General features: G+C 38.4%; 2 protein-coding genes across 3 annotated transcripts; one reads left to right on the forward strand and one right to left on the reverse strand.

Moving 5' to 3' along the window:
• The first annotated feature begins 80 nt into the window (after positions 1-80).
• rassf8b (Ras association domain family member 8b) lies at positions 81-14,796 on the forward strand. The gene is made up of 5 exons (XM_079817470.1): positions 81-493; positions 8,827-9,009; positions 9,833-10,731; positions 11,821-11,950; positions 12,073-14,796. Exons 2-5 carry the CDS (start codon positions 8,898-8,900, stop codon positions 12,192-12,194), a joined length of 1,263 nt encoding a protein of 420 aa, XP_079673596.1. The 5' UTR covers positions 81-493; positions 8,827-8,897; the 3' UTR covers positions 12,195-14,796.
• ints13 (integrator complex subunit 13) lies at positions 14,456-26,830 on the reverse strand. Of its 2 annotated transcripts, none has more exons than XM_079817469.1 (17): positions 26,776-26,830; positions 25,648-25,893; positions 25,375-25,449; positions 25,062-25,264; positions 23,406-23,486; positions 23,224-23,314; positions 22,753-22,881; positions 20,831-20,915; positions 20,375-20,467; positions 20,207-20,296; positions 19,879-20,057; positions 19,298-19,462; positions 18,674-18,828; positions 18,166-18,396; positions 17,886-18,025; positions 17,095-17,230; positions 14,456-17,004 (listed from the first exon to the last, which is right to left on the reverse strand). In XM_079817469.1, the coding sequence occupies exons 2-17, from the start codon at positions 25,870-25,872 to the stop codon at positions 16,968-16,970; spliced, it is 2,115 nt and encodes a 704-aa protein (XP_079673595.1). In that variant the 5' UTR covers positions 25,873-25,893; positions 26,776-26,830; the 3' UTR covers positions 14,456-16,967. The 2 variants fall into 2 exon arrangements, with proteins under 2 accessions (XP_079673595.1, XP_079673594.1); XM_079817468.1 differs by having other exon boundaries at positions 26,530-26,810.
• Between the last annotated feature and the right edge of the window lie 1,078 nt (positions 26,831-27,908).

A 27,908-nucleotide genomic window follows, 5' to 3' on the forward strand; every position in this document is an offset into this window, starting at 1 on the left:
TTAATGACTTAATGAAAGATGTGAAAGCGTTAACAATTCTACAGACTTTGCCAAATAACCCTTTAATGTGCAGTAGCCTAGTGTGTGTGTGTGTGTGTGTGTGTGTGTGTGTGTGTGTGTGTGTGTGTGTGTGTGTGTGTGTGTGTGTGTGTGTGTGTGTGTGAGCGAGCACACTTGTTCAGTGCGGGCTGTGCAGCTTTAAAGTGCTCGCTCCATGATGCCTTGCGGTGTCCCGCTCGCGCTTACAGTATTTACTCGCGTGAGAGCAGAGCTGCAGCTGATGTAACGGGCCACACTGAACTTCAGCGAGCGGACCCTCCAAACGGACCTCAACCGGAACGCATTTAGTGACATCAAATGAAGACGGTGTTTACGATACATTAAAGGAAAAGACAGATCATCTGATTAAATCACGGTTCTGCTTTGGGGAAGCGAAGTGGACCCGGACTGAGGTCTGAGGATATTGGCTGTCCAGGACTGCAGACACACGCAGGTACGGAAATTATTTTAAATATACGTATCCGTAGCTAGCGTGTTTTCGACCGTCGGGGAACCCCGAGAGAAGGGCGACATGTATTGAATGTGTTTTCATGGGGGACCTTTAAATAGTTGTGACGGGACGCGTTACATGGACGCGCAGGAGAACAGACGCATGAAACGAGACTGTGTGCAGTCAATGTCAGGTCTTTATCACCAGCCTAGATCTACTGATATGCGTTTTAACCGTTTTAACGGGTTAAATGACTATATGATGGTGAGTGTTTTCCATCAGATGAGCAGCGGGCCAGCAGCCCCTCCTAAACTTACAGAACATACAGCACTGCATCCCATGAACACTAAACGATTCCTAAGACGTGGCTTTATATTAACTTTCATTAATGAGCCATTATTAGACGCTAGCTGTCACAATGGCCGTCTCTGAGCATCTATATGGTTTTGAATCATAATATGTTTTGAAGCTGTTTAAAGGTCCACTATCACTTGACAACATGCCCTCTATTTGTGTATTAACATATTTGTCTATACAGAAATTGCTTTTCACTGGAGTAAAAGTGCGACAATTAGCCACAGTCTCACAGGCAAATGTATTAATTAGTGTACATTGCAAAATGAATGTGAAAATATTTGATTCCAAGTTAAATGACATTTCTAATTATTGAAATGTATGATCCTTTTAAATGTAGTGTTCACCCAAAAATGAAAATTCTGTCATTTTTTAATCATTATCCACCATATTGTTTTTTAATGCCAAAGCTATTTTCTGTAAAAGTTCAAGACTCCTGATTCATTAGCTGCTATGTGTAAATATCTGAAAGAATAACAAAGTGCAGTAAATGGTAAAACTATGTGTGCAACAAACCAGTGTGTTTATGATTACGATAAAAGATTAAAATAAAATAACAAATACTAGTTTGCAACATTAAGCAGCATGACAGACAGACGACAAGCGGCTGACTTTAAAATGGCTGCACCCATTCTTATCTTAAAAATAAGGTGTAAATGACAGATTTTCTCTCTGTAACATTGCTTAATGATTTATATTTATGAATATTTCAGTTATGAATGTGATCAAACTATGATCTCAAACAACTCGGGATCCAACACCTTCAAAGTTATATACATACAGTCATACAAACTGTAAAGTTGTGCAATCTTATTAATAGATAGGAATGTTTTTGTTAAGGTGGCTTGATTACATAAACCGACTTTCAGAACTTGCACAAGAATATTCAGCCAAACTGTTGCCTTTGTGATTAAGGAAATGCGCTTTTCAGCAGGTCTGAAGTTCTGTTCATCAGCATCAGATTGAAATTTTCTACATGTCCACTCTTGCTAAAATCAGACTAAAAGTATGATAAATTCACCCTCCAAACTTCATTTAGAGAGCTGTGTGCTTAAAGACACTTTAGCTGTGTGCGAAAACCAAAGGATGCTTTCATATTGTCTGTTCGGGAAAAAGGTCCTATACCACATTCTAAAGGCACCATAACGTTACGTCAAATGATTTGTAACAAATTCAAATGAGCTTTAGAGATAAATATTTAATAGCTATGTTGCGAAATTGAATCATTAGTTCATTTTTTTTGTATGACCTAATGTACCGCTCCTTCAGATGCAGGGGAGCGCAAGACCCATCAAAAATAGACCAGATTGAGTCATCTTAGTGGACAGGATATTGTGCAAACATTGAATTTCTATGTGCATTTTCTAAGCTTCCGGACACCACCTTCCTATGCCTCACTCACCCGTAGATCTGTTTACATATGCCTCATTCATAACCAATTACACATGCCTCAGCCTCTTATTACACACAGTCTTATATGACAACAGCTGGCTCATCAAACACCCACTGATCAGATCTGCTGATCATGGATTGTTGTACATGAGAGTGCTAAATAACTCCAGTGCACGTCCTACCAGAGGAAGATAGAAAAAGCAAAGGAAAGCTGAGGAGAGCAGAAGAGCAGAAGGCGGAGTAATAGTACAGAGGTAGTGAGATGGAACTGTGCTGAGAGATACATGTAATATCATGAATAAATGCATGGCAATGCAGATCAGGATCTTGAGTAGGCTGAAGAAGGCTGTTCTACTCTTTTGATGGGTTAAGAAGACTAGATTCACACCCAACGATTTCCACAAAATTGGGGCATCCTTCCTTTTATATTTAAATATGAAGTTCTACACATTATTTGTTAAATATATGTGCCGGAAATATTTGGTCTGTGCGTACAGTATGTGTAACCACAGGACTGTATGAATGATGTTTAGAGTTTCACGACACTCTCAGGAACTTTAGGTAATTAAAATATCCCTGCTTGTGTATTCTTGCTGGTTTCTAATAAGAGTGTGTCACAGGCCACAGACAGTTCACTTCCCTCTTTTGAACCCACACTGACCAAATCAAGGAAATGAAGGGATTTGTCTGTTGTGCAAGAGAAAAACAATGAAAGAGAAACAGAGAAAATCGCCTTTTGTTCTCTGGTTTCTTTTTGTTAATGGCACATTGCATTAATTTACCAGTATTTCTACTAATTAGGGGTGCTTGCTAATGCGTCGCTATTATCATTGTTATTTGTTTTTCCACATCCTTAACCTTTAAAGGCACAATATGTAAGATTTTTGGATTAAAATATCCAAAAACCACTAGAACAATGTTATATATTTTGTTGACTTGTGTACTTACATTATCCCAAATGTTTCCAAGAATGTTTAAATCCAGAGAAATAAGCAATTTTAACCAGGACATGGAGCGTGTTCCTGCGTCGCCTATCAATGACATCATGGTTACCCTAAATTTCTGAAGTAGAAACCATGGAAACACCAAAGAAGACGCTTTAATATATTAAGCGTTTTATTAGACAGGTGAGCAACTGTTTGTATACATTCATCGACAGAAAACTAATCATTGTTATATAGCAGTGGTTTTCTTGATTTACCACGAATACCACGTTTTACCATGCCTAATATCGATCAACAAGTGTGTAACAAGTGTCTTATAGTAGCCGCCGAGTGAACGCACAAAGAAGCATTATAACATAACTTTCAACACACTCAAATGTATCTAATATGCTAAAACAACGCTGCGTTACCCCACATACGCATGACCGGAAAAAGCGTGAGCAGTCGTCTGCGGCATAATAAAAGCTACGCCTTTGTTTTGAATAAGCGACCTCTAGTGGCTTTAAGCCAAAAGTGTACTTTGGCTTTTAAAGGGTTAGTTCACCCAAAAATGAAAATTCTGTCATTAATTACTCACCCTCATGTCGTTGGACACCCGTAAGACCTCCGTTCATATTCGGAACACAAATGAAGATATTTTAGTTGAAAGCTGATGGCTGAGAAAGGCTTCAGACAGGCCTCCATTGGCATTCAGTACATTGACACTTCCAAGATCCATGAAAGGCACTTAAAACGTCGTTACAAAGTCTATCTCACCACAGTGGCTCTACAATAACTTTACGATGCGACGACAATAGTTTTTGTGCGCAAAAAAAAAATCAAAATAACACCTTTAACCAACTTGTTCTCGACTTCCGTGTGTGCCTCCACGACGCATGCGCGAGAATATGACGCAGATCCGGCGTTCGGACATATGACCCAGAAGCGATTTGTTTACGAGCAGAGGAAGACGCGCGTGTCTAAGCTGTTGGATTCTACATTGATCGTGCTTTAGGTCTCGGCGTAGTTCTCAAAATGGGGTTAAAGTGTGTATTTCATGGATTCCCGAACGCCGGCGCTACGTCATATTCTCGCGCATGCGTCGTGGAGGCACACACGGAAGTCGAGAACAAGTTGGTTAAAGGTGTTATTTTGATTTTTTTTTGCGCACAAAAACTATTGTCGTCGCATCGTAAAATTATTGTAGAGCCACTGTGGTGAGATGGACTTTGTAACGACGTTTTAAGTGCCTTTCATGGATCTTGGAAGTGTCAATGTACTGAATGCCAATGGAGGCCTGTCTGAAGCCTTGCATACAGTGCGTTCGATGCAAATGTTATCATCAGCATAGTATGTACTGCACGCTTGCATCTGCTCATACTTTTTTTAGTTTGTTGTTGCACTAATTAGTTTGTCCGAAAAGTGCAACACTGCAAGGCTGTTGTTTCACAGACAAAAAAGAAACAGATGATATGGGACAACAACAAACTACTTGAGCCTGCAACAACAATAGACACCCGCAAGTTTATTTGTGTTATTTTTATATGCCACTTCTAAAGTGAAATAGCGCTGGATGAGGATGAAACCTTCTAGTGCGCACGTGTCGAGTGCCTGTGTTTATGGAGTATACTTTGAAAGGTTATACTTTTGGCGGTATGCATAGGCTAGCATTTGCATCAAAACTGAATTATAATTGATCTTGGGTATTAAATTTTAGCATTTATCCTAAATAATTTGGGCTGTAAGTGACACAGATTGTGTTGAGGAGAGGTGTGCTATTATTTATCTAAGCGATCAGACTGGTGGAAGATGAAATGGGCGATAAATTATCACAGATTTGCATTTAGGGAAGGACACCAGTCATATAGGGGTCAGAATATTATACAGACTCAAAAGTGGACTCTGGTGACTTCATTGAAACCAACCAGAACACCCAAGAAACACATTAAAAACCACTCCAAACACCTTATAGCAGTGCATTGATAACTGCAACACCCTGGCATTATGGTGCACTAAATAAAGCTGGGTTGTTTCAACCCATGTTTAGGTCAAATACGAACAAACCCAGCCGTTGGTTTAAATGTTTAAACCCTATGATTGGGTTTGTCCATGTCTGACCCAAACCCAAACATGTCTGCATATATTTTTTTTGTACATGCAAGCATTCAATAATATAAAAATCTAAATTTGACACATTGTTTGAGTGCCCATGCAATGGCAAAGTGCAGGGACTCAAAACATTTGAAGAAAATAGAAAGAGTTATCCTGCTCAAACATAGTTCTCACATAATCTAACAATGAATGACAAAAGAGAGTTGAAACATTTTGCTTAAATATCGTTAATTAAACTTTGTTCTGAACTGCATGGTATGGGCAGCATCCCTTCCCCCACATTGTCTGTGATAGAGCCACTTACTGTGACTTATTCACCTCAGACTAAAGTTACTTTGAGTTAATGAATCTTACTCAGGGTTTCTTCTCATCCTTAACAGAGGCTGTACTGACAAACTATTTTATTTTAAATGGCTTCAATTCAGTGTCAGTTTGTGACTCGTTGGTGCGTTGTTCAGCTGTGAACCCCTGACAGGATAAAGTTATACAGTGGGACACGGACAAAAGTTAAAATAAAGAGATTGTTCCTTAATTGCTGGTGTTTGTTAGTTCCCAGGCCGGTCTTAGCCGGCCATGTGAGAGATTCACAAAACTGCAAAAGCATCACCATGGAGATGGATTGTTTGTGTCCAGTCATGCTGTGAGGCCTGCAGGGGTGGGCGTCTCTCCAGCAGACCTTTGTGTTTGCCTGGACCCTAGTTAGAAAAGCCCCCCCACTACAGTCCAAACACACCGGTCCTGAGGAGGTTTTCACGTGCTGTATATAAAACTCCAAGAATCACAGCAACTAAAATACAAGCTTTCATCTCAAAGGACATCTTTTAGAAAAAACTTTTTTAACATTTTGCAGATTAAAGGACCGAAACCAAATAATACAACCGAAAAGGAAAAGTACTGTACTGCCAACCCTTCGTTTTCATTTGTGTCAGCTACCCTGACGAGTTTTATAAACATTTGACTGTTATATTCAACAGAGTTAGTAAAGCGAGAATGGATGAACAACATTGACCTGACAGAGCATGTAAGAACACAGCATGCTGGGACCGTTACACCCGACAGGGTTACTGTTGGATCCAGCCATATGTGCTGCACTGATCTGTGTTTATGGACGTCAGACATGTGAGTCGACTGGAATGTGAGTTTAGACGCGTTACGTCTCCTGTCTTGGCTGCACCTTACAGTGAAGGCCCCACCAAATCCTTGAGTTTGTTAAATTTAGCCCCAGGTCATGAAGCCGAAGCTAGTCTGGAGCAGATGCCTGCATCACTCATGTATACAGTTAAAACACAAATTCTGCAGCTGACACATAATACTGGTGGGGGTAGGGCTTTAACACAGTGGTTAAAACATACATGAAAACAACACCACATAACTGTATGCTGCTTTGCTAAACTGGTGAGACTGAACTTTGTATTAACAAGCTCATGAGAGATTTCTGAAGCAGAAGTGAATGATTACGTTACGTACCTTCTTGGCCCGAAGTCTCTGCCCATGAGAGACTGATTAAAATATTATGTCAGAGTATCATTACAACCCAGGACAGAATTAAAACTAGATGAGACTAGATGTGAGTGGTGCTCTCCCATGCAAAAGCTATGATGTTGTGGGTGGTTGCTAAGAAGTTTTAAGTTGTTGTAAGTGCATTTTAAGGCGGTTGCTAGGGTGTTCCTTGTGGTTGCTATAGGTGGTTGCTTACTGGGCCTAGTCAAAAGAGCCCAACCCTCTAAGTCTCTATGATATTATTGCTTGAATCCCTTATTCAATTTGGGATTTTCTTTGTTGCCATGTTCTAAATTCATTTTATTGTGAACGATTCATCTATGCATATCTTTAATTCTTTTTTGAGCTGGTAATTCCCTCTTAGTTACTGTTGCTATGTCCGACAAGCCATGGTGCTCTCATGCCACACATCATGTTCTCACGCAGTGAAAAATACATTGCGGAGGACACTGACAACGCACCAACAGACAAGACAGAGTAGGTTACTTCTGGTATTAAACAGTCTCAGCTTTCAAATGTCCTTTTTTTAAGCAATTCAAACAATACTGTTTTGTGGCTCTTTAATGTGTCATGACAGATCGCTGTAGTGCCTCAGTTCAAGCGGCATGTGAACCAATCATCTCTTCCAACTAGATATAGCACGAAATTAACATGAATGAACATCAGAAGGTATGTTTTATTCACGGAAAGACATCAATACGCACCATTTTTCAAATTCAAGTCCAGTAACGTTAATCTACTAACTCTTCTGTCTGGTTTGTTTGTCGGACAAAATGGCGGATTTGCCGTTATGATTGGTCAGATCGCCTGTCAATCAAACTCCACGCGAAGGGTGAATTGTCATAACTCGATCTTTCGGTAAAATGACAGACTATTCTTTGGTGACATATGCAGGACTTCACCAATCATTTAATTCTCATAAAACCTTTAACAATACTTGCGGTTAGGGGTTTGCTGCAACTGTATTTGTGTAGTGTTGACATACTGATCACACTATCCAGGCATGTGTATCCATCATAGATATCAGCTGTGTGTGAGATGGCATACCAAGATATTGCTTCAGGCCACTTCAGATTTCAGCAGACCAAACACTCTCAGAGACGGACAGAATGAGAGACAAACAGAGGACTTTCTCTCTTCACAACACACACACTGAAAGACTTATTACCTGTCAAGGGCATACAGCTCATCCCACTTATCCTTTATGAGTGCGTCTCATGGGAGTGGGCACCATCTATAGTGTTCACACAGGCCTGTTTGGACCAGTTCTTCAGCTTGAGCGGTTCACAGCTAAATAAATCACTCTCATCACTCAGCGCTACTGCCACGGAAGAGAAGAGGCATCGGTTTAGAGTAGACCAATGCTTTCCTTACCAATGATTTGCAGTAAACAAAACTTGCACAACAAAGAAAAAGGAACAAATCTGAACCAGGAAGTTAAGCATATATAATCTATGGTGTTTGTGTTAACATATGCTTTGTTTTCATTGATCTTTTAATGTCTTAAATTTAAATTACCTAGTTATGAGTGTTCTACATTTGTATATACATGTATATATTTAAATTGATACAAATTATTCTCTTATCAGTAATCAATAAAAATAAAATGTACTAAAGTCAGACTGGCAAAATAAATTGGAGTAGCTTTACAGTGAATAAAAAATAAAAAATGAGATGTCCATCAACTAGCCACACACTGTAACTGGCTCTTACAGAGTACAGCTCTCCATTGTAACAATCCTTAAGAGAAAAACAGGATAACATTAACAACCGAACCACAATACAGTAAGTGAAAATTGATTTGCAAGCTGGATTTAAGAATAATAACAAATGAGAGCTTGTGTGAGCAAGCTCAGGGTAAAACTTTAGCACTACAGCACCCAAACCCTCCATTTACACCAGGAACTAAAGATGTTATCTGCCAGACTGACACTATGGAGTATATTAAAGTACCAAGTGTCACTGTTATTGAAGATGGCAGAGAGGTTGTTTGTGGTTAAATAATTTCTTAAATAAGTGGAATCACAGCAAACATTTATTTTGTCTCACAAACAGCGATAAGGGCAGCATGCAGACCAGAGAGCTTGTAACTGGTATCTGCAGAAGTGAGGAATGACATCATCCAGATGAGAGGCATGGAGCTGAAGGTGTGGGTGGATGGAGTGCAGCGCATCGTCTGCGGGGTCACAGAGGTCACCACATGTCAAGAGGTTGTGATCGCTTTGGCCCAAGCAATAGGTGAGACACTAAATTTGATTGTGAATAACTTGTAAATGTACCACAATGGCACCATTTTTTTAAAAGAACTCATTTTCCCATTTTTTGTATGTTCCCTTCCAAGCTCCTTTGTTTCTCCTTTCCTCTGTTTTTTACACAACATACCACTCACTATGGTTGTCTCCTTGACAACAAGCCCTCATTGAGATCAGAGATTGGAGGAGTGAAATGCAGTATTGTCCCTTCTAGTCTTAGAGTTCGACCCTATCACCCTATGCTGGGAAAAATGGAGACTGTGTCTTATTCCATTATTTCATGAATAAGTACAATCTCTGTTCCACTGAGGCGCCTGGTCTCTGGTGAATGTCATATGAATTTCCTTTTGAAAGTTAAATCTTTGTGTCACCATGTTTCTAGAGCTTTAGTGCTTCTCTGTTTAGCCATACACAGTTTGATTAAAGTTAAAGGGTGCAGTTTTTTGTATGTTAAAATACCTTCTATCTCAGCTTAATATACAAAGACAACTATATGTAAGCCATTCATAAGCTGATTTCCCCAGAGTGTAAAGGCTGTGGTTTCACTAACAAACAATGCTGTGTTTGTTTTAACATCTCGATTAAGCCTAACACTGCAACACAAGATCAACCAATGGCCAAAGGGGGAAATTTGGGAAACTTGTTTGAATAAAATAATTAATTTTGCAAGTTTTAGTGTTGCTACTGGCTCAGAATTATACACCTCATCTTGAACTGAAAATAGAAGTCGCAATTGTCAGTACAGCGCTAATTACAGATGTTTTAATCAGTATTTGAACAATCATTGATGTAAAATTATTGGATTGCAGGGCGGACTGGTCGCTACACGCTGATTGAAAAATGGCGTGAGACAGAGAGGCACCTGGCACCCCATGAGAATCCTGTGGTTTCTCTAAATAAGTGGGGTCAGTACGCTAGCGATGTGCAGTTGGTGCTTCAACGTACAGGCCCTTCTCTGAGTGAGCGTCCCACTTCGGACACCTCTGCAAGAGCCCCTGAGCGTAGCCTATACCGCCAAAGTCTCCCTCCCATGGCAAAGCTCCGGCCCACAGCCAACGATCGTTCCCTCAAACGCCGTGAACCAAAACGCAAGTCCCTCACTTTCACTGGTGGTGCCAAGGGGTTGCGTGACATCTTTGGGAAGAGTCGTGAGGGTGAGACCAAGCAGAGAACGGTGATCACAAACCGCAGCAGCACACCGGCACCTACGCAGGAGCTGTCCCGCCTGGTGCAGTTGCAGAAGGACAAGCTGCGCATCCTAGAGCAGAAACTGCAACGCTGTGAGACAGAGTTGCAGCAGCAATTGACAGAGGAAGAGGAAGAGGAGCTGGTCGAACTAGAGCAGCAGGTCCGCAGGAATGAGGCGGAGATGAAGGAGCATGAATTCTGGGAGAATGAGCTGCAGATTGAGCAGGACAACGAGAGGCAACTGCGTGCACAGCTGCAGGAACTGCGTAGCCGTGTACAAGAGTGCGAGGAGCAGCTGGGAGAGTACCTGGCTCGTATTCAGTGCATGGAAGCAGGGCTTGAGGCTGAGCGCCTACAACAAGAGCTGATGGAGACGCGACTAGCAGATGAAATGGAGGTACGGTCGCGGGTGGACAAGGCTCGTGCCGAGTTGGACATACAGGTGCAGCAGGCTGCAAGACTGGAGAGCAGCTGCAGAGTTGTGGAGCACTCGCTTGGGCAGTCAAATATTAGGCTACAGGTGAGTTTACCTAAAGGAAGATAATTCACTTACACTAACAGGTAAAAGCCTGATTGCTGGCTTTCTGACTGAGGTTGCATTCACACTAGAGCTTTTTGGGGTGGACAGAATCCATTTGACATCAACAAGGTTAATTCGGTTGGTGTGAAAGTGTCCAAACTCAACAGCTGCACAACAGTAAACCAAATCCCAAGTATGCAAGTATTGTTCACAGTTGGTATGAATTGCTGTTAATGAATTGGGGAGCATGCAAAGGGGAAATTGTGGATTTCTTTTTCAAAGATGTATTTCTCATATCTCCGGGGTGCCTAGTCCTTCTTCTGGAGGACCAATATCCTGCAGAGTTTAGCTCAAACCCTAACACATCCTAAACACTTAATCAAGGTCTCAGGCAATTGTGTTGGGGCAGGTTGGAGCTAAACTCTGCAAGTCATTGGCCCTCCAGGAGCAGGATAGGACACCTCTATCATAGCTGCTTTTCTTCTCTATGAGCAGTTCACAGTCTTTGCATCTCTTGCAGTGCATCAGTGGCAGATGATCTCAAGTGCTGTTCTGTGCATATAAAGTTTTGGTAGTTAATCCAAAGTACTCAAACCAAGTGTGACAACAGCCTCTAATGGCAAAGTACTAATGAATAGCAAAACAATCATGCAATACTTTGTTTCATGCAGTTGAATCATGGCTCTGTTGAAACCTAGTGAGCTAGAGCTGCTTTGTGTTGGACTCCTTGGCCTTAAGTTCCAACAGTGCGACTAATCGGCTTTGCAGAATGTTAGGGAGCAGGGTGGGGGTGGAGGGTAGTGGTCACAGATGTTATGTAAAAGATCTTTTCCAGAGCTCACAAATGAAGTGAAGGAGTAGGATATGTTCTAGTACAGTTTGCATTCACCGGGAATGTTACATAACACAGAAACACTTGTATTTAGAGCACTAAATTCTCTCTGGATCTTGGTAACAAATGAGATGGATGTCTTTTGGCATCCCTCTTTTTTTTTTAAAGCGTGAACATAGTAAGGTATAAGGAAAAACATTTGATTTGATTGTCTATTTTAGATATTAGATTATTTTACTTTTAATTGTTTGATTTAGGAAAGAGAGCAGGAGCTGGAGCAGTTAACCAAGGAGCTGAGGCAGGTAAACCTTCAACAGTTTATTCAACAGACTGGCACCAAAGTAACAGTTCTACCAGCAGACCCTGGTGAGGAGGAAGCTAACGCAGGTACAAACACAGGTCTTTATTTATGTAAATCAAATATAACCAACCTATAACGTACATTTCTAAACTCTGTCAACTTCAAGTATACTCTTTTAATAAAGTCCCTCTTTGTTTTGTCTCTGTAGAGTCAGAAAGTCAGTCTGGATCTCTGAAGCGGCTTGGATCTGCCCGACAACTTCCCGCTGACCTACGAGTTCTGCAGAGCCCCCTGAACACGACCTTTAACCCTGAAGGCATTTATGTCTGATTTTGCTCCGGCATCAACATCTAAACGCGGTCTGCATTTCCCACATGACTCCACATCACTCCGAGACCATGACTGAGTCTTTGGCGAGATCACACTCCCTGGAAATATAGAGGTATCTGTTGTTCACTCAACAGAAAATATGCAGTGAGCATGTTCATGGTGAAGATTCTTTCCTCTTGATGGCTGTTTGACTAATCCAACCAATCAGTGCTTTCTCCAAATCCTACAAAGACATATCCAGCTGAATGTATGCTCACTTTCACTAGACCCAAAACGCAGTAAGGCTTTGAACATGTATTCAACAAGGCAACTACTAAACTCATACAGAAAAAGAGACAGAATACAAGCTGCCTCAGCCTACATTCAACCCATCAACATTTTGGTGCAAGTTAGAAAATGCAGCATGATGATGTCTTTCATTTCAAGAATGTTTCTGACTCTCCAGGTAAACCTCACACTCAATGCGATATGCAAGCAACAGGAATTTTAGGGAGATGCAAAGAGATTGTTGAGGATGATAAATTATGCAGTTTATATTTTATGGCTCATAGTCGTGATGAAAGCTCATAGAAAGGGGTGGGGTTTTGCCTTAGTTTGCACTTTATTGGCCAAAACATCTGCTGTGGAATTTTACCGAAACGTTAAAAGCTGAAGAATAATTTTCTGCGTTTGATCGCACTAATCAGGAAAACAGGTGCATGCAGTATTTTAAAATAGTGTGAGAGTGAGGAAGAGAGGTGTTTTTGCATGAAAGCAGCTTGTGATAAGTGAAATTTGTTACCTTTTAAAATGTAAAAGGTAAATTGTGCTGAACAGCTTCATTTAAAAAAAGCAGCCTTTTAAATAACGTAAGTACAGAACAATGTAGTTACGCACAATGACTGGTCTAGATCAACATGTTCTGCCAGTGAACCTTTTTGGCCAATAAATGCATTTTATTTCTGACACTGAATATTTAGTTTTATTTTTAAATCACTAAAATGTACACATACTAGCAGAAATCACACTAGTTGCATTTATTTTAAACTAAACTTTTGTGTTTTTACTAGTTTTCAGAACTATATTTTATTTCAGATCAAACCAAAGTGTTCTGGAAGTCATGAATGTAGAGATTTGTAATTGTGCAAAGGGATGCAGCTCCAAAATATTTTGTTGATGACATTATTTTTTTTTTTTTCTGAATGCTTAACTATAGTAGCACCTACTTCCCTTAAATCCTCATTCACACAAATGCAGAATGACATTTATTTTTACATTTATTGTAGACATAAGCAAAGAGCTCTTGGAAGTGTGTACAAGGAATTGCTCATTTAGATTTGCTGTACTAGCTTCTGGATTTGTTTTGAAATTTTTGTAAACTAATGAAGCTGATTTTTCCCCATAAAACACTATTTTGGCAAAAGCTAACATTTTAACATGATTTTCATGGATGACTAAATAATTTTCTCTCGTAAAAAAACAGCTTTGGTTTAAAGCCTTGCATGTTAAGGCTTCTATACGTTCAAAACAAAATCTGTCTGCTTCTACATTTGGATATTTTATTTTTTGGAGTAGCTGTGTGTTGATTTTACACAGAACTGGTGCTCAGATGATTTGCAAAAGAGCATTCGGCTGTCTGAATGCCGCATGACTTTAAGAACTTTAAGTCATCTCTGTGTAACGAGGGGAATGTTTGAGACGCATGCCTTTCTAAAAAAAAAAAAGTGCAAATAGCATATAGCAACATATCAATAAGTAGCAAAGATGACTATTTTTAACATGGATGAAAAAAAATTGCACAACGCTTTCTTAACAGCTAAAATAAACAATGTTTTTCTTTTTAGCATTGTTAGGCTGCATGCACTGTTCAGTTTTGAGCTTGTGTGAGAGGCCTGAGGATCCACCTATGGCACTTAATACAGGTATAATACTCAAGGGGGTTGTATTAAGGTGTAACATGGACTGTGCTAAATGCCCATATAAATATCTGAGCAATTGTAACAGGCTTGAGGTTTGGGACTGATGTGTGTGCATTAGAAATTAACAGTGTGCATTCTAATCACCTGCTGCTATGCACACAGGTGTGACTAAAATAAGCTCAGCTGATAGTTTAGATCAAATGGCATCATGGTTTGATATCGCTGGATCACGAGTTTTGACCTTTAATGCAGTACCAAAATCTCTTTGGGCAACAAACTTCTATTCAGCTTTATTTTTTAACAAATTATGTTAAACTACTTCATTCTTAAGAAGTGTCAAATGCCTGGAAAACACATTGAAATGATTTATGGTGACATGTTTATCGAGCAGCATAAACTATTTATGCCATCAGTGAAAACGGTGCAGTAACATTGTAAATTACAAAATAAATTTAGAATAGAGCATTGCTGTTTATTGTGTCTTTTATGGTTGCAGTCAGCAACCTAGAACTTGAATGTTATGTGTATGTTTAGCAAAATTATTACACTGCTGGTCAAATCGCAGTATTCTGTGGTCAGATATTTTTGAATAATGACAACGAAACTGACCATTGTTCAAGACAATCAATTTCCAACCAAAGTTGCGATGTAACGGAAGTAGTGACAAATCCTTTCTTCAATATTGTACATGTAAGTGTATTATTAAAAAGAAAACAAAAATAGGTAAGGACTTGTCTAAGTTGGGGGTTCTGTCCATCTATTGTTTATTGAATGGATGCAAATATGAATGCGAGCTTGCAAGCGACTGGAGGAAAGGGGTATGGTTTAAGCAGACTATATGATTGGAGAAATCCAGCATGAACAGATTTCTTTTGTTTACTATTTAGAAATTCATTCAGCCTAGCAACAGTTACAAAAGTGTCCACAAAGCTGGTCCTAAAAATATCAGAACAATCCCATGCAGTCTCAGCTTAATGAGGGGATCCAGCTGGTTAGACCTGACTAAGTTCAAACACCTTGATTTCCCTGATGGTTTCTTCCCAACAGAGGTCTAAGCTGAATGCAGAGAGTAGCATGGGGCTAGTTATCTTGCCCTGTTAGATGGATTTCACTCACATCCAATGACTGCTGGCTTCTCCAGTGCAGAGGTGGAGAGTTCTGCTGAGAAAAGGAGCACCGCATGCCAGGAACCAAACCCCACACAAACAATCACTTTCACGTCTACTCAATATGTGCACCGAGAGTATGAGAGCAAGCATTAGGATCTCATATAGCAACACTCGATGCCTCATCCTCACTGGAGTCAGAAAACTCGACACTAACTTCCTCTGTCCTTGGCTAGATTCCTGTTTCTGTGCATTACGGAGTCAAAACACATCCAGGCTTACACATCCAGTAAAACATACTTTTGGAGCATTTTTAAATACTTGCACGAGCTAGACTTTTGACTATAACCATAAAGACACAAGAGTGGGCTGTCTGACCATTGACCACATAAAATAGTTGAGAGATGATCCCACAAGTGTTTTCATCCATGCAAAAATACAACATTGTTGACATAACTGCAAACAAAGTTGTTCCCAAGCACAATCTTTTTTACTACTTAAACAAAAAATACTGCCTTCTGGCAATGATAAAAATGTTGCACAGCAGATGGCAAGTCAAACGGGCAGTTTTTAACATTTCTTGCCAATATCGAGTGTACAATTTGCAGAGGCGGACAGTAGTGAATTATTTTTACTTTGTACTCAAGTACATTTTTCAAGTAGATGTACTTTATCAGTGTTCTTCTTTGGAAAACTTTTACTTCAAAACATTCCAAAGCATAATATTGTACTTTTTACTGCACTACGTTTCATATTGAATATCATTTCATACTTAATTACATAAAAAATGTAGACTTTAACTCAACATTAAGTATTAAAGGGAAAAAAACAACAACTATGAAACGTAGTCAGTGGAAATACGACATCATGCTTTGGAATGTAGTGAAGTACACCCTGTCCCAAACGGCACCCTTGATAAGGAGTCTTAGCTGGATGTCAATGGCCCTGTCCCAAATGGCACCCTAAACCCTTGTGGTCTTCCTCAAAGTCCAGATTTCATGACGTAATACCGTTTTGACTGCCGGGTAGAATGGTTAAGGTGCACATAGAAGGCACACATAAGGGCTGCAGTGAGCAGCCTTCTGAAACCTAAAAAGACAAACGCGACACCCTACGGTTTTGTGGAACACATGCTTATGGGGGCCATTGTGAGTCTACAAGAAAGCAATTGCAAATGAAGTGTGTCATTTGGGACAAGGCCTATGAAGTCCACGAGACCATAGGTGCCGCATTTGTCATTTTAGAGTTCCAAAGAGTGCTCAAGAGTGCCTCCATGTGGTCAAATAAACCTTTGGCAGGATATCACAGAAATATACACTTGGATGAGGACTGAGGGTGTCATTTGGGACAGGACATATCCTGGTGAATGTAAACAGTGGAATGAGGGTTTATATAGGGTTTTGTGTATTTTTCTCATTTTGTTCACTGATTCACCATCTCTTGATATTTCCAGAGGTAGGTAGATATTCTTTCTGAACTTACAAGAAATACACAGGAATGAACCAGGATAAAGAAAATTAGCATTAATACAAACATGGACTAACACCGTTTACAAGTTTCTTTATTCTGTTTCAGAATATTTCAGATTCTTTGTACAAACTAAAGCATATAAAAAGTGTGTCCTTATAAAACATTGCCTTACTCTTCTTTGTCTGGCACAAAACCAGCATCCTGGCAAAAACATCATTTGATATCATGCCAAAGGTCACATCACATCCTCTCAACAAATCAATGATCCTGCAGAGATGAGAAGAGGCGTGTTCCACACATCATCTGGTGGCTTTTCCATTTTCATGAACATCCATCCTAATAAAGAAAACACAGGGAGTAAATGCAAAATGACTGATTCATGTGATAACAGGGTACACAGTGAGACAAACAATGAGGTCAACACACCCGTTTTCTTCTTTCAGATGTTGATAAAGTTCAGCCTTGTTATTCACTGAACTCAATCTTCCTGCAAACTCCTGATGCTTCCTGGAGTTGGCTTGAGTTATTCTGTTGGTCCAAAGGGTGAGTAGAGACACAGGACCTGCAAAACAAGAGACCTTTATTTGACAGCTGTTTCTACCCATCTTAGATCTGACTGGCAGATGTACCTCATATTGCCACATTCTGACTTGCCTTTTCATTCGCTTTGGATGATGCTCTTTCTGACTTGGCTTTTCATTCACTTTGGATGATGATCTTTCTGACTTGGCTTTTCATTCACTTTGGATGATGATCTTTCTGACTTGGCTTGTAGCTGCTAATTCTGACCATAAAATTGATGCCGTGCTGTACAAGTAACTCGACTGTGCTGATGTAGCTGCTGCTTTCTTCACTAGTTCTCTCGTTAAAGGGTGATTGAAAACTAGGTCTACACAAAGGTCCATCTCGGTGTGTGTATGTTTTCTATTGTGTGCAGAATATCTATCATTGCCCAAGAGTATCTTGGTTTAGAGCTTTTTGAAAGTTGCAATGCATTCTTGAGCATTTAAGATTCACCAAAAGTCATACATCCTGTTTACGATGATATGTTTAATTCTTAAAAGGATTGTTAAAATATATTATCCAATAATCCAATATGAATAATTTAATAAATAATAATACATTTAATATTTATATATCGATTTAATTTATTATTAATATTAAATAAACTACCTCACAACAGAGGATTGATTACCAAAAAGAATCATAAAATTAACCTTTAGATTTCTCCGGAGGCTGCTGCTCCTCTGTAGCTAAACGTGGTTTTTTGTTTAGGGGCTCTGGTGAGTCCGGTGAATCTTTGATGATTTCACATTCGCTCGGTTCATCCTTCTCTCGCTCCATTACCCCCTTCAGCCTGGAGGAGAAAAAGGACATATACATCAGAAACACGCATATCAGGAGATTAATGAAGAAAGCCGTGGTCATCAATCTACATGTAGCTGTGGCTTGACAGATGTAAATGTGAACGTCAGCATCTTGTTCATTAACACCAACCTTTCAGAGTCTGTAGTCCAGGCCTTCTCCTCGGTGTCCTTGCCATTTTTCTCAGTTTTGTCCTCTTTGTCCTCTCTCTTCCTTCCCCTTTTTTTCCTTTCCTCCTCCTCGGGTGGTTTGCTCCGACAAGCACTGATACATTCCAGCACACGTTGGTGCCGCTCACTGGTGCCCACATGAGTCTTTACTAAAGTCTCCAACTCATTCCACATGATCCGATACTGCTCATCACTATTTACATAAAACATCAGCATCAACATACATAGTAAACATTTATTCACTAATACAACACACACACACACACACACACACAGTTTCAAAATCAAGGGAGCAGCCTATTTAGGCAGCATTGTAAACTTGTGCTAAAATAAATGAAAATCTCCATTTCAGTTCACATAATTGGAAGGCAGCTGACTATGTAGGTAGTAGATAGCAAGGTTAGCTCACTAGGTTTTTGAACAGAGCCACACAACAAGACACAAATCGAAACCTGATGTGATATTCTCACCGTTTGGGTCCTTTTCCTCTGGAGCCCACAGTTGAAATGGGCAAAGGGTCACTCTTCCTCTCCATATCAACAAGATTATAGACGGTCTTCTGACAGGTAAGCACATCTTCATCTGTTAGAGTGTCCTTCACTATGAGGTTAGCTAACGGTACCACCTGAAATATACACACAAAGATGACCACAATACCCAAGAAAACACACACATATCATGCACACAATATGCATGCAAAAAAGTCTAAAATTCTACTTTTTTTATTTGAAGGCCCCCCCCACTGTCCAACACAATATTCAAAGCCCCCCAACATAATATAATATTAACAGATTATTATCTTTTTATATAATATTAAAACCATTAATAATATTATTATTATTATATTATGTTATATTAATGAATTATATGTTATGTTATTAATTAGTTACTTGGAAAAAGTTATATTATTACATAACTCAAGTTACTTGTAATGCGTTACCCCAACACTGTTAATGGATTATATGTTGTGTTATTAATTATATTAATAATATATAATTTAAGTCATCGTGCGGCCCCCTTGGAAGTTTGCTGAGGGCCCCTAGTTGGCTCCTGCCCCCTGGTTGAGAACCACTGATTTAGATTGTGTCCCTCACCGCCTGCATGTTGAAGATGGTGGTCTGGGAGATGATCATTGGCCAGTATCGTGTGTGTCGTTCTAGTTGAGATTTGGCTCTCTCTACAGGAGCTCTGCCTGCTGCATCTACCATGGAGTCCGGGAACGGAGTCAGACGATTCTCACGCATAAACTCACCAAAGTCCTGAAAAGTGATATTAACATGATTTACTCTGCTGCCACATTTAGGAAACATAATGTATCCCTAAACAATTCTGCATTAACATTGCATGTTGTAATTTTTGTAATTACAAGTTGACAATTTTCTACTGAGGCATTAACAACCTAAAATTAGTTGGCAACACTCATAGCTGCAAATTGGATCCATTTAAGGTTTTGCGGTTGTGAATCGCAAAATGTTTCACCACTACTATTGGTCCTCTATGAAAATGTTGAAGCTTCTGCCATTTTAGTTGTTAGTGTATAGAGCAAGTTGTAATTACACGTTTGGCAAAGACGTACATGGTTTCTACAACTTGGAAACACGCAATTATGGTAATCGCTACATGATGTGAACGCAGCACAAGTCAGTAGGTCAGACTTAGTGCTTGTTGAGCTTACAGTAATGCGGTAGTCAGTCACTCGGCCACCACAGCCCTCGCTGATGGAGGGCGGGTCCTCCAATGTGGAGCGTGTGCTGTTCAGGACATGCAGAAAGATTTCTCCTCCATGGCTGCTTAACATATGACTGATGACCTTTGACCCTGACTTGCGGGGCTGCTCTAGTAGCACAGATCGACCTGGGAAGACCCCAGACAAAAAGGAAAATATACAATATAAGCATGTACTTCCATTGTTTCATATCCTTGCCTCTATTTATGAGTGAAACAATACTCAATAAGAAAAAAAAAATGCATGATGGGGCAGAGGGATTTATGCGCACACACACCGTTCAACAGAAAGTTGGTGAGGCAGGAAGATGGCCGGCTGTTAACGTCTACTGGAGAAATACGATACGCCCCTGTGCAGTAATGTAGTTCTGCAAAAAGACATAAAAGAAAATCATGAATTTGTCATGTGGTAGAAAGGGGAAAACATTTCCCAGAGTTCCACTCACCTACACTGTTGGTGCGTGGAGTGCACCATTTGAGTGTGACTGTTTCCTTCAGCCCACTGTCTCTGCTGGTGCTGCCGGCCATGTGCAAATCACCTACACATGAGAAAAATTTAGCAGAATGTTACTTATGTTTATGTTTACGTGAACTATCTTTTTAATTAAATCATTGATTATATTATATTCAAATAATATATCTATAATATAAATATTTTAATATAAATATCTTAAATATAAATATTTTTAAATAAAACATTGATCCAAAAAATCTTGGTATAATTAGACATTTCAAAGTATTTCTCAATTTTAAGTGTGGTAATAACATGGTATCATGTGAAATTTTGAAATGTCTGCATATTCCACCAGGTCAAACCAAAAATGGTCTAATGTCCAAATGCTTTATGGCAGTGAAATGTAGGCTGTGTTGGATTTTTGCTGCAAAGGACTGATTTCACTCACCACTCTTAATAAATTCCATATGTGCATCACGATGGTGCAGAAGCTCAACGTCGTAATTTGCTGAAGTGTTAGCATGCTGCTCCTCCTTCTCACACATACACACACACACACACACACATACACAAACACATTCGCATCAGCAGCTGGGCCTCTACATTTCTCTAACACATCACAATCTACTGCTGCTTTCATGTTTGAAGAGCACAGATCATAAAATAACTGTGCTCTCACAGATCTGATGTCCACAAAGGCCTCGGAGTCTCCCAGCTGGTTCATATGCTGTGGAGATCAGAGGCTGTAAGCAACAAATAGAGCTTACACACATTAAGAACAGGAGAAGAGAGGAGAAAGACTGGGAGAACAGAGACGGGTGGACTCCATGGAGCAGGACGTTTCATCCCTGGGGTCACTGGCCTCAAACACACACCCTAAAACTACTGTGTTCCTGCAGGGACCTGCAGCATTTAAAAACACAAGCGACCAGAACAAGAAAACACACTTCACATCCGGCCACACCCAGCCAGGGCAAAAGACATCACCCATAAAGAAGAGAGAAAGAGAGATAGCAAAAGCAAAAGAGAAATCATCCCGATAGAGAATAAGTCTCGGGCTGAAAGGGGATCTAGAGGGTCAATTGTTCATCCAGCTGGGTGCTAATCTACATTCTTTGGAGAGCATGTGGCAATAATTGTGTAATTCTGTTAAAGTCAACATAAAATGGCTTTCTCAACCCATTTAACTTCCCTGACGTGATTGATTTAAAACTGAAACTTGCTCAAAAAGACAAAAAAGGGCGTGGGACCTGATTTTAGCCATTAAAAATGAACAGGATCATAAAAAAACGGATATCAATCATTGTGATCAGAACGAGTTGGTTCTGTTCAGTGTATCAAAAACTCAGCCGGAAATCAGCCGGATCTAATTGCAAATTATTAAAAAACAGTGTGTGTGAATTATATGTAAGAATTATATGTACCTCCGAATTCTGTTCAAATCTTAAAAGGAACACTCAACTTTTTTTAAAAATAGGCTAATTTTACAAGTCCCCTAGAGTTAAATAGATGAGTTTTACCGTTTTTGAATCCATTCAGCCGATCTTTGTATCTGGCGGTAGCACTTTTAGCATAGCTTGGCATCATTGATTCTAAACAGTCCATTAGCATCTCATTCAAAAAATGACCAAAGACACTTTCAATATTTTTCCTATTTAAAACTTGACTCTTGTACAGTTACATCGTTTGCTAAGACAAACTGAAAATGAAAAGTTGCGATTTTCTACACCTATATGGCTAGGAACTACTTTCTCATTCCTGCGTAATAGTCGCGGAAAACTTTGCGGCCGTACCGTTCCTTCAAAAAAGGAAAGTAATTTCAAGGCAGAGTAATATTCAAACAGTGTAATAAGGTTTTAAAAAAAAAAAATAATAATAATAAAATAATAATGTGCATAAAAACGGCTAATTAAGACCAGAAATTTTCATTAGGAAAGTAAACAAGGTCAAATCTGATTTCATGTTGACTTTATGCATTAACTAAATTAATGAATAATATTTAATATGCAATTATAATTTATATTTTTTAGACTGTAAACATTACAACAGTCTTATCCAAATGTATTAAGTTGTGCTTAGGAAAATGCATTTAAAAGAACTATAGCCTAATTAAATGTAAACTCTTTGAAGCTCCCGTTAATAATCAGAGATTAGCAAGAACTGGATGAGGGGGTGGGGTTTTGATCTGGATAAGTAATAGTAGCTCTTGTAAAGTACTGACCTGCTCACAGACATTTAATGTAGGCTAGCAAAACAAACAATAAACCATGAAAACAGCAGCTGTGTAAGCAACCGATACAGTGCAAACAAGTGATGAAGAGAGAAAGAGAGAGACAGGTAGAGAGGAAACTGTTTGACAGTCAGTCTGACCTTCATGGGGATGTTTGTGATAGTGGTTGAAGCCAAATCAAAGTGCTGCTGAACCAGCACATTCAGTTTACAAGCTAGATAGCGTCCAGCTCGCACACTGTGAACCTCACTGCTCAACACTGATGAGAGCTACACACAGAGAAGAGAAAGAGACATTACTAAACAATAGTGACAACAATTTTCCAATATAGTTCACTGAACCTGAAAAAACAACACATTATGGCAAGTGAAGTTTGAAAGCATGAAAGCAGAATCAAAAACTGGGACTTTTTTTAAAATTGTTATTATTTTAAATAATTGTTAAATATATTTTTAAATACTTATTTGTTTCAAATATTATAATGTCAATAATTATGGAGCTGGTCTGATTCAAGGCTCAGAACTCTCTATAGAAGACTTTAATATATCATTATGGATATCCCAATGGAAATTAATTTTCATTTAGCACTAATGCAGAGAGCGAGATGCTACCTCTTTCTTTTGCCGATCCGAGACCAGAGTGTCGTCACCCTGAGGGTAGATGTGGACCAGCACAAGCTCACACTGCTGAATCGGCATCAGTCTGAACAATAAAAAAATAACAGTAAGAATTTGAGCCTGCTAATAGTATGATAATAAAAGTGACTGCAGCACTCAGAGATTTCACAACTGACCTGTCAGAGCCTGCTGCCAGTTTGTTCTGCTCTTGAATGGTTTCCATCACACAGTCCTCTAGCATTCTGACATGAGTGTCACTAAGAGGGAGAGACAGTTATATATAGTCATACAACTTTTTATTTTGAAAGAAGTCTCTTATGCTCCTTTATTTGATGAAAAATGCAGTAAAAACAATACTACTGTGAAAAATATTTTAAAATTATTTTTAATAAAAACATTTTTTTAAATAGCTATATTAGGAAGTAATATGACGTGAATTTTCAGCAGCCATTACTTCATACTCATTTTTAAATGCTAATTTTCATACATAAACATATTTATACATCTAAGATAGTATTCAAACTACATTTTATAAAAATCACCGGTGAAGTTTATAATATTGTATATATATATATATATATATATATATATATATATATATATATATATATATATATATATATATATATATATATATATATATATATATATATATATATATATATATATATATATATATATATATATATATATATATATATATATATATATATATATATATATATATGTTGAACGATGTTTACTACTCCGGCAAAAATTTTCAATTGGATTGCCGTTTATTTTCTTTAGCATGCAGTTTGAAGTATTTCACTCAGTTCCCTGATCATGCTGATGCAATTTCAGTGAGTAAAGAACCATTTTTTTCTCATGTGCTTTATGTATTATGCACATTATCGTCTCTAACAGACAGAATGTTGAAGCCGTTCAGGCCACCATTTTCATTTTTTCCCTCTTCTCGTAAAGCGATGATGCATTCAAAACATCCGGTAGTGAGGGTTTTCAAGGAAATGTGTGTACTCACTGGACCTCTACTACGGTGTATTGTACACGTTCTTTTTTGGCAGACATTGATTTTTTGATATTCAAATGATATGAATTTGAAAGCAAATGGATCGTGAGGTAATAATTATTTGTTTCCTAGCCGGCAAGTATTCAGTGAAGTGATTGATGCCCATTAGTGTGTTATTTCGATGTTTTTAGTTCTAATATTCAAAAAATCTAAAAAGTTTTTGACGGACATGATAATGTGCATGAGGGGTGAACTTTGTTTGATTTTTGGGTAATCATAAATGTGCTGGAGACGTTAAAAATGCTTATTGTGAAGTTCATTATACTTATTTTAAGGAATTAAGTTTATTTTGTGGTTTAAATAAATGACATGCTTCTCAGAGTCTGACATGTTTGGCTTGTCAAAAATTTTACATTCAGCTGTTGCAAATTCATTGGCTTTTGAAAATCAAGTAAAAAATGTTTTACCATGAAAGCAGTAGTTGCTTTTATTGTATCTTGTAAAAAATATTGTATTTAAACTCATGAAAATACAGATCCTGTTGTAAATAATTAGCAGAATTTGACTAATATATATAAATATATATATATACCCTTAAGGTTTAAGCCTAGATCCAGACTAAAATGCATGTTTGAGCTGTTTTAACTGCAACTTGCACATACATATCTTAAAATATGTCCCGGTCATTGTTTTGTCTCAAGATGCACACCATTAATGTTTTTAGGGCACATTTATAAAAGCTTCTTAAATGTCCTAAATTGAACTAAAGCCTAATCTTGGCTTAATCTAAGCCCTGTCTGTGAAACCAGGCCATAGTGCTTACCTTTTTGCATTGGTAAGGCAGATAATTCGCCCCCTATTGGCCACTCTGTCAGCCACGTCCATCAGAGCAGTACGAGTCTCATGCTGATATTCTGTAATCTTACACAACGATTCTACAGCTGCCACCAGTCCATGCAAGACACTGCAGCATTCAGGATCCTGACGAGGGTTTGGAGGACCAACAGCCGCCAAGGCAGCCATCAGCTGACAAACAGCACAGATATACACTTAACACTAATTCAACACAATGCTCAGATAACTCTGGTACAAGGGTGTTTGATATGGACATGCAGAGTGACAGATGTGCGTTTTACCTCATGTGTGTTCTGCTCTTCCTGCTTCCAGCTGTTCAAGATGTGAACCTCAGAATCACTCACAATGTAGTTCACCTGAGACATTAAAGAAATAGTTGAACCAGAAATGTAATTGTGTCATTATTTAGTTAACCGCATTTCATTCCTAATGTATATCCTACTTTTTTTCACCATGGAACATAAAAGAAGCATTTTTGAAGAATTTTCACATACTAAACAGTTCATTCATATAGTGACTATACCTATAAACAGCGGCAATTTCCATACACTCACCAGTTTCTTGGTGGGATAAATGTCATACAGGATCCGGCAGTACTCCATGGAGCACTCAATTGCACACGTCCAGAGAGATTTGGAAACTGGAGCCAGAGGAATCACGCCCTGTGAACGGCTTTTGGTCAGCATGTCACATTCAATCAACTGCCGGCTGGAATCTGCCATGTACGGGCAGTGATCGACCACAAAGGCCGTCTTGTGTGAAACTGAGAACATCCTCATCCTGGTTCTGCAGTACAGAGACTGTAAAAAATAAAATAGGCACTTGAAATATATGGATGTATGGCAAGAGAAGCCAACCCTGCTCCTGGAGAGCCACTGTCCTGCAGAGTTTAGCTCCAACCCTAGTCAAAGGCACATGAACATCCTAATTGATTACTTGAAAATCACAGGCAGGTGTGTTGGAGTAGAGTTGAAACTGAACTTTGCAGGAGCAGGACTTCCTTTGTTAAATGACTTCATGTTTTCATCTTCATGCGAGGTATGAATAAATGATATATATATATTATATTATATATATATATATATATATATATATATATATATATATATATATATATATATATATATATATATATATATATATATATATATATAAAACATAAAATATAGTAAATAAGTATCTAACATATTACCTTCTGCGACGCTTTATGAAACTAAGCATTAATGTTCTGTATAACGTTACTCTGTAAAAACAGTTTTACTGTAAATAAACCTGTCAACAGAGTTCACAACCAACTAGTTAAACATAGGTTGACAATAGACATGTCTTTCTGAGATGATAACGTTACAAAATAAATTACTTAAGTAATACAAAGTTGCCGAGGCTTATTTAATTAATGATAATTATGTAAACAATAGTAGTTATTATTGTATCACCTGTGTCACAGAAATGCAGCTAGCTTTAGCCTGCTAGCATCGCTTGCTAGTTTTCCATCGATTGAAAATGCGCATTCAATGAAACTAGTCGCATAGAAAATGACGGTATATAATTATATTGATAAACAAAAAATAAACAAATATAAATGACAAAAGGATTTCATATGAAAAAGAACCAGACGAATTAGCAAACTGCCTGACAGAAGAAAAATAAAAGCGCAAGGGACATAATACGCCGTTACTCACATCCGTCCGTCAGTGAAATTCCGCCCTGCGAGCTCAAATGAAACGGTCCTGGTGCAAAGAGCCATCATGGGGAGTTGGGGACATGCCCTTACAGTCTATGGACATGACTGACACGTTCATTTCATCCTAAGTAGTAAAAATACAAATGCATTTGAATGTTAAATTATTGGACTATAATAAAGGAGTAATTTATTTGCGCTCCATACGCAGAAACCCTGAAATTCAAATAATGCTGTCGGTTTCATGGAAAGACTAATCAAGCGTCCTATTTGCTTTCTTGAATATGTTTGTTGTTCATTATGTGTAATAATACTTTGCATAGACTGCAAGATGTTTGTTGGGTAGCCTAGGCTACACCCACTGCTGGGTAAAATGGCAAGGTGTATAAGTCATATCAGTGAGCTTCACACAGCACAACAGCAGAGCACAAGTAGCCTACTCTTTATAAAACAATATTCAGAGGATTTCTCCAACTGGTAAGCATTTTAATATTCCAGTGGCCTACCTAGGACCTATCTTTAATTTTTAATATTTTCAGGTGTGTTCATTCTGTTTTAGATTTTTTTTCTTTCTTCTGTTTATAGGTAGCTACACCTTCAAGATAAAGCAGCAGGTCTTAGTAATTTATTTCTTTAAGGAGTTTATAAGCAGCAATAGAGTTTATAAAGTAATGGATTCATTTAGACTCTTTCATTCTTGTTTTTTTTCTTCATTTTCCATAATTTATATTAATGATTTAGTGAAGTTTCAGCTCAGATTCCTAATAACCTTAATAACCCATAACCTTACACTGTTTTAGTTTTCTCAGAGTGTGAGATCAATCCCCACTATCCATTAAGATTCCAAGTTTAAGTTTGATGATTTAAAAAAAAGATGATTGATGTCTCAGACACACAATAATGTTCTTTTATAATTTGTCATTTAGTTATTAATGAGGATAGTTCCTTTTTAAGTAAGATTATTTCATCAATTAAATATTACTTACTGATTAGTTAAGCTTGTTTCTATATTAGTTAGTAGTTAGTAAGTGTTAATGTACAGTGTTTTAAAGTGTTACCATTTCATGTAGACTTAAAAGTAGGAAGTAGCCTACATTATGCCAATCGTCTTAAATCTTTCCTTGGTTTAAAAAT

The sequence above is a fragment of the Gobio gobio genome (assembly GCF_949357685.1).
Source record: "Gobio gobio genome assembly, chromosome: 5".
In the NCBI taxonomy this organism is placed as follows: Eukaryota; Metazoa; Chordata; class Actinopteri; order Cypriniformes; family Gobionidae; genus Gobio; species Gobio gobio.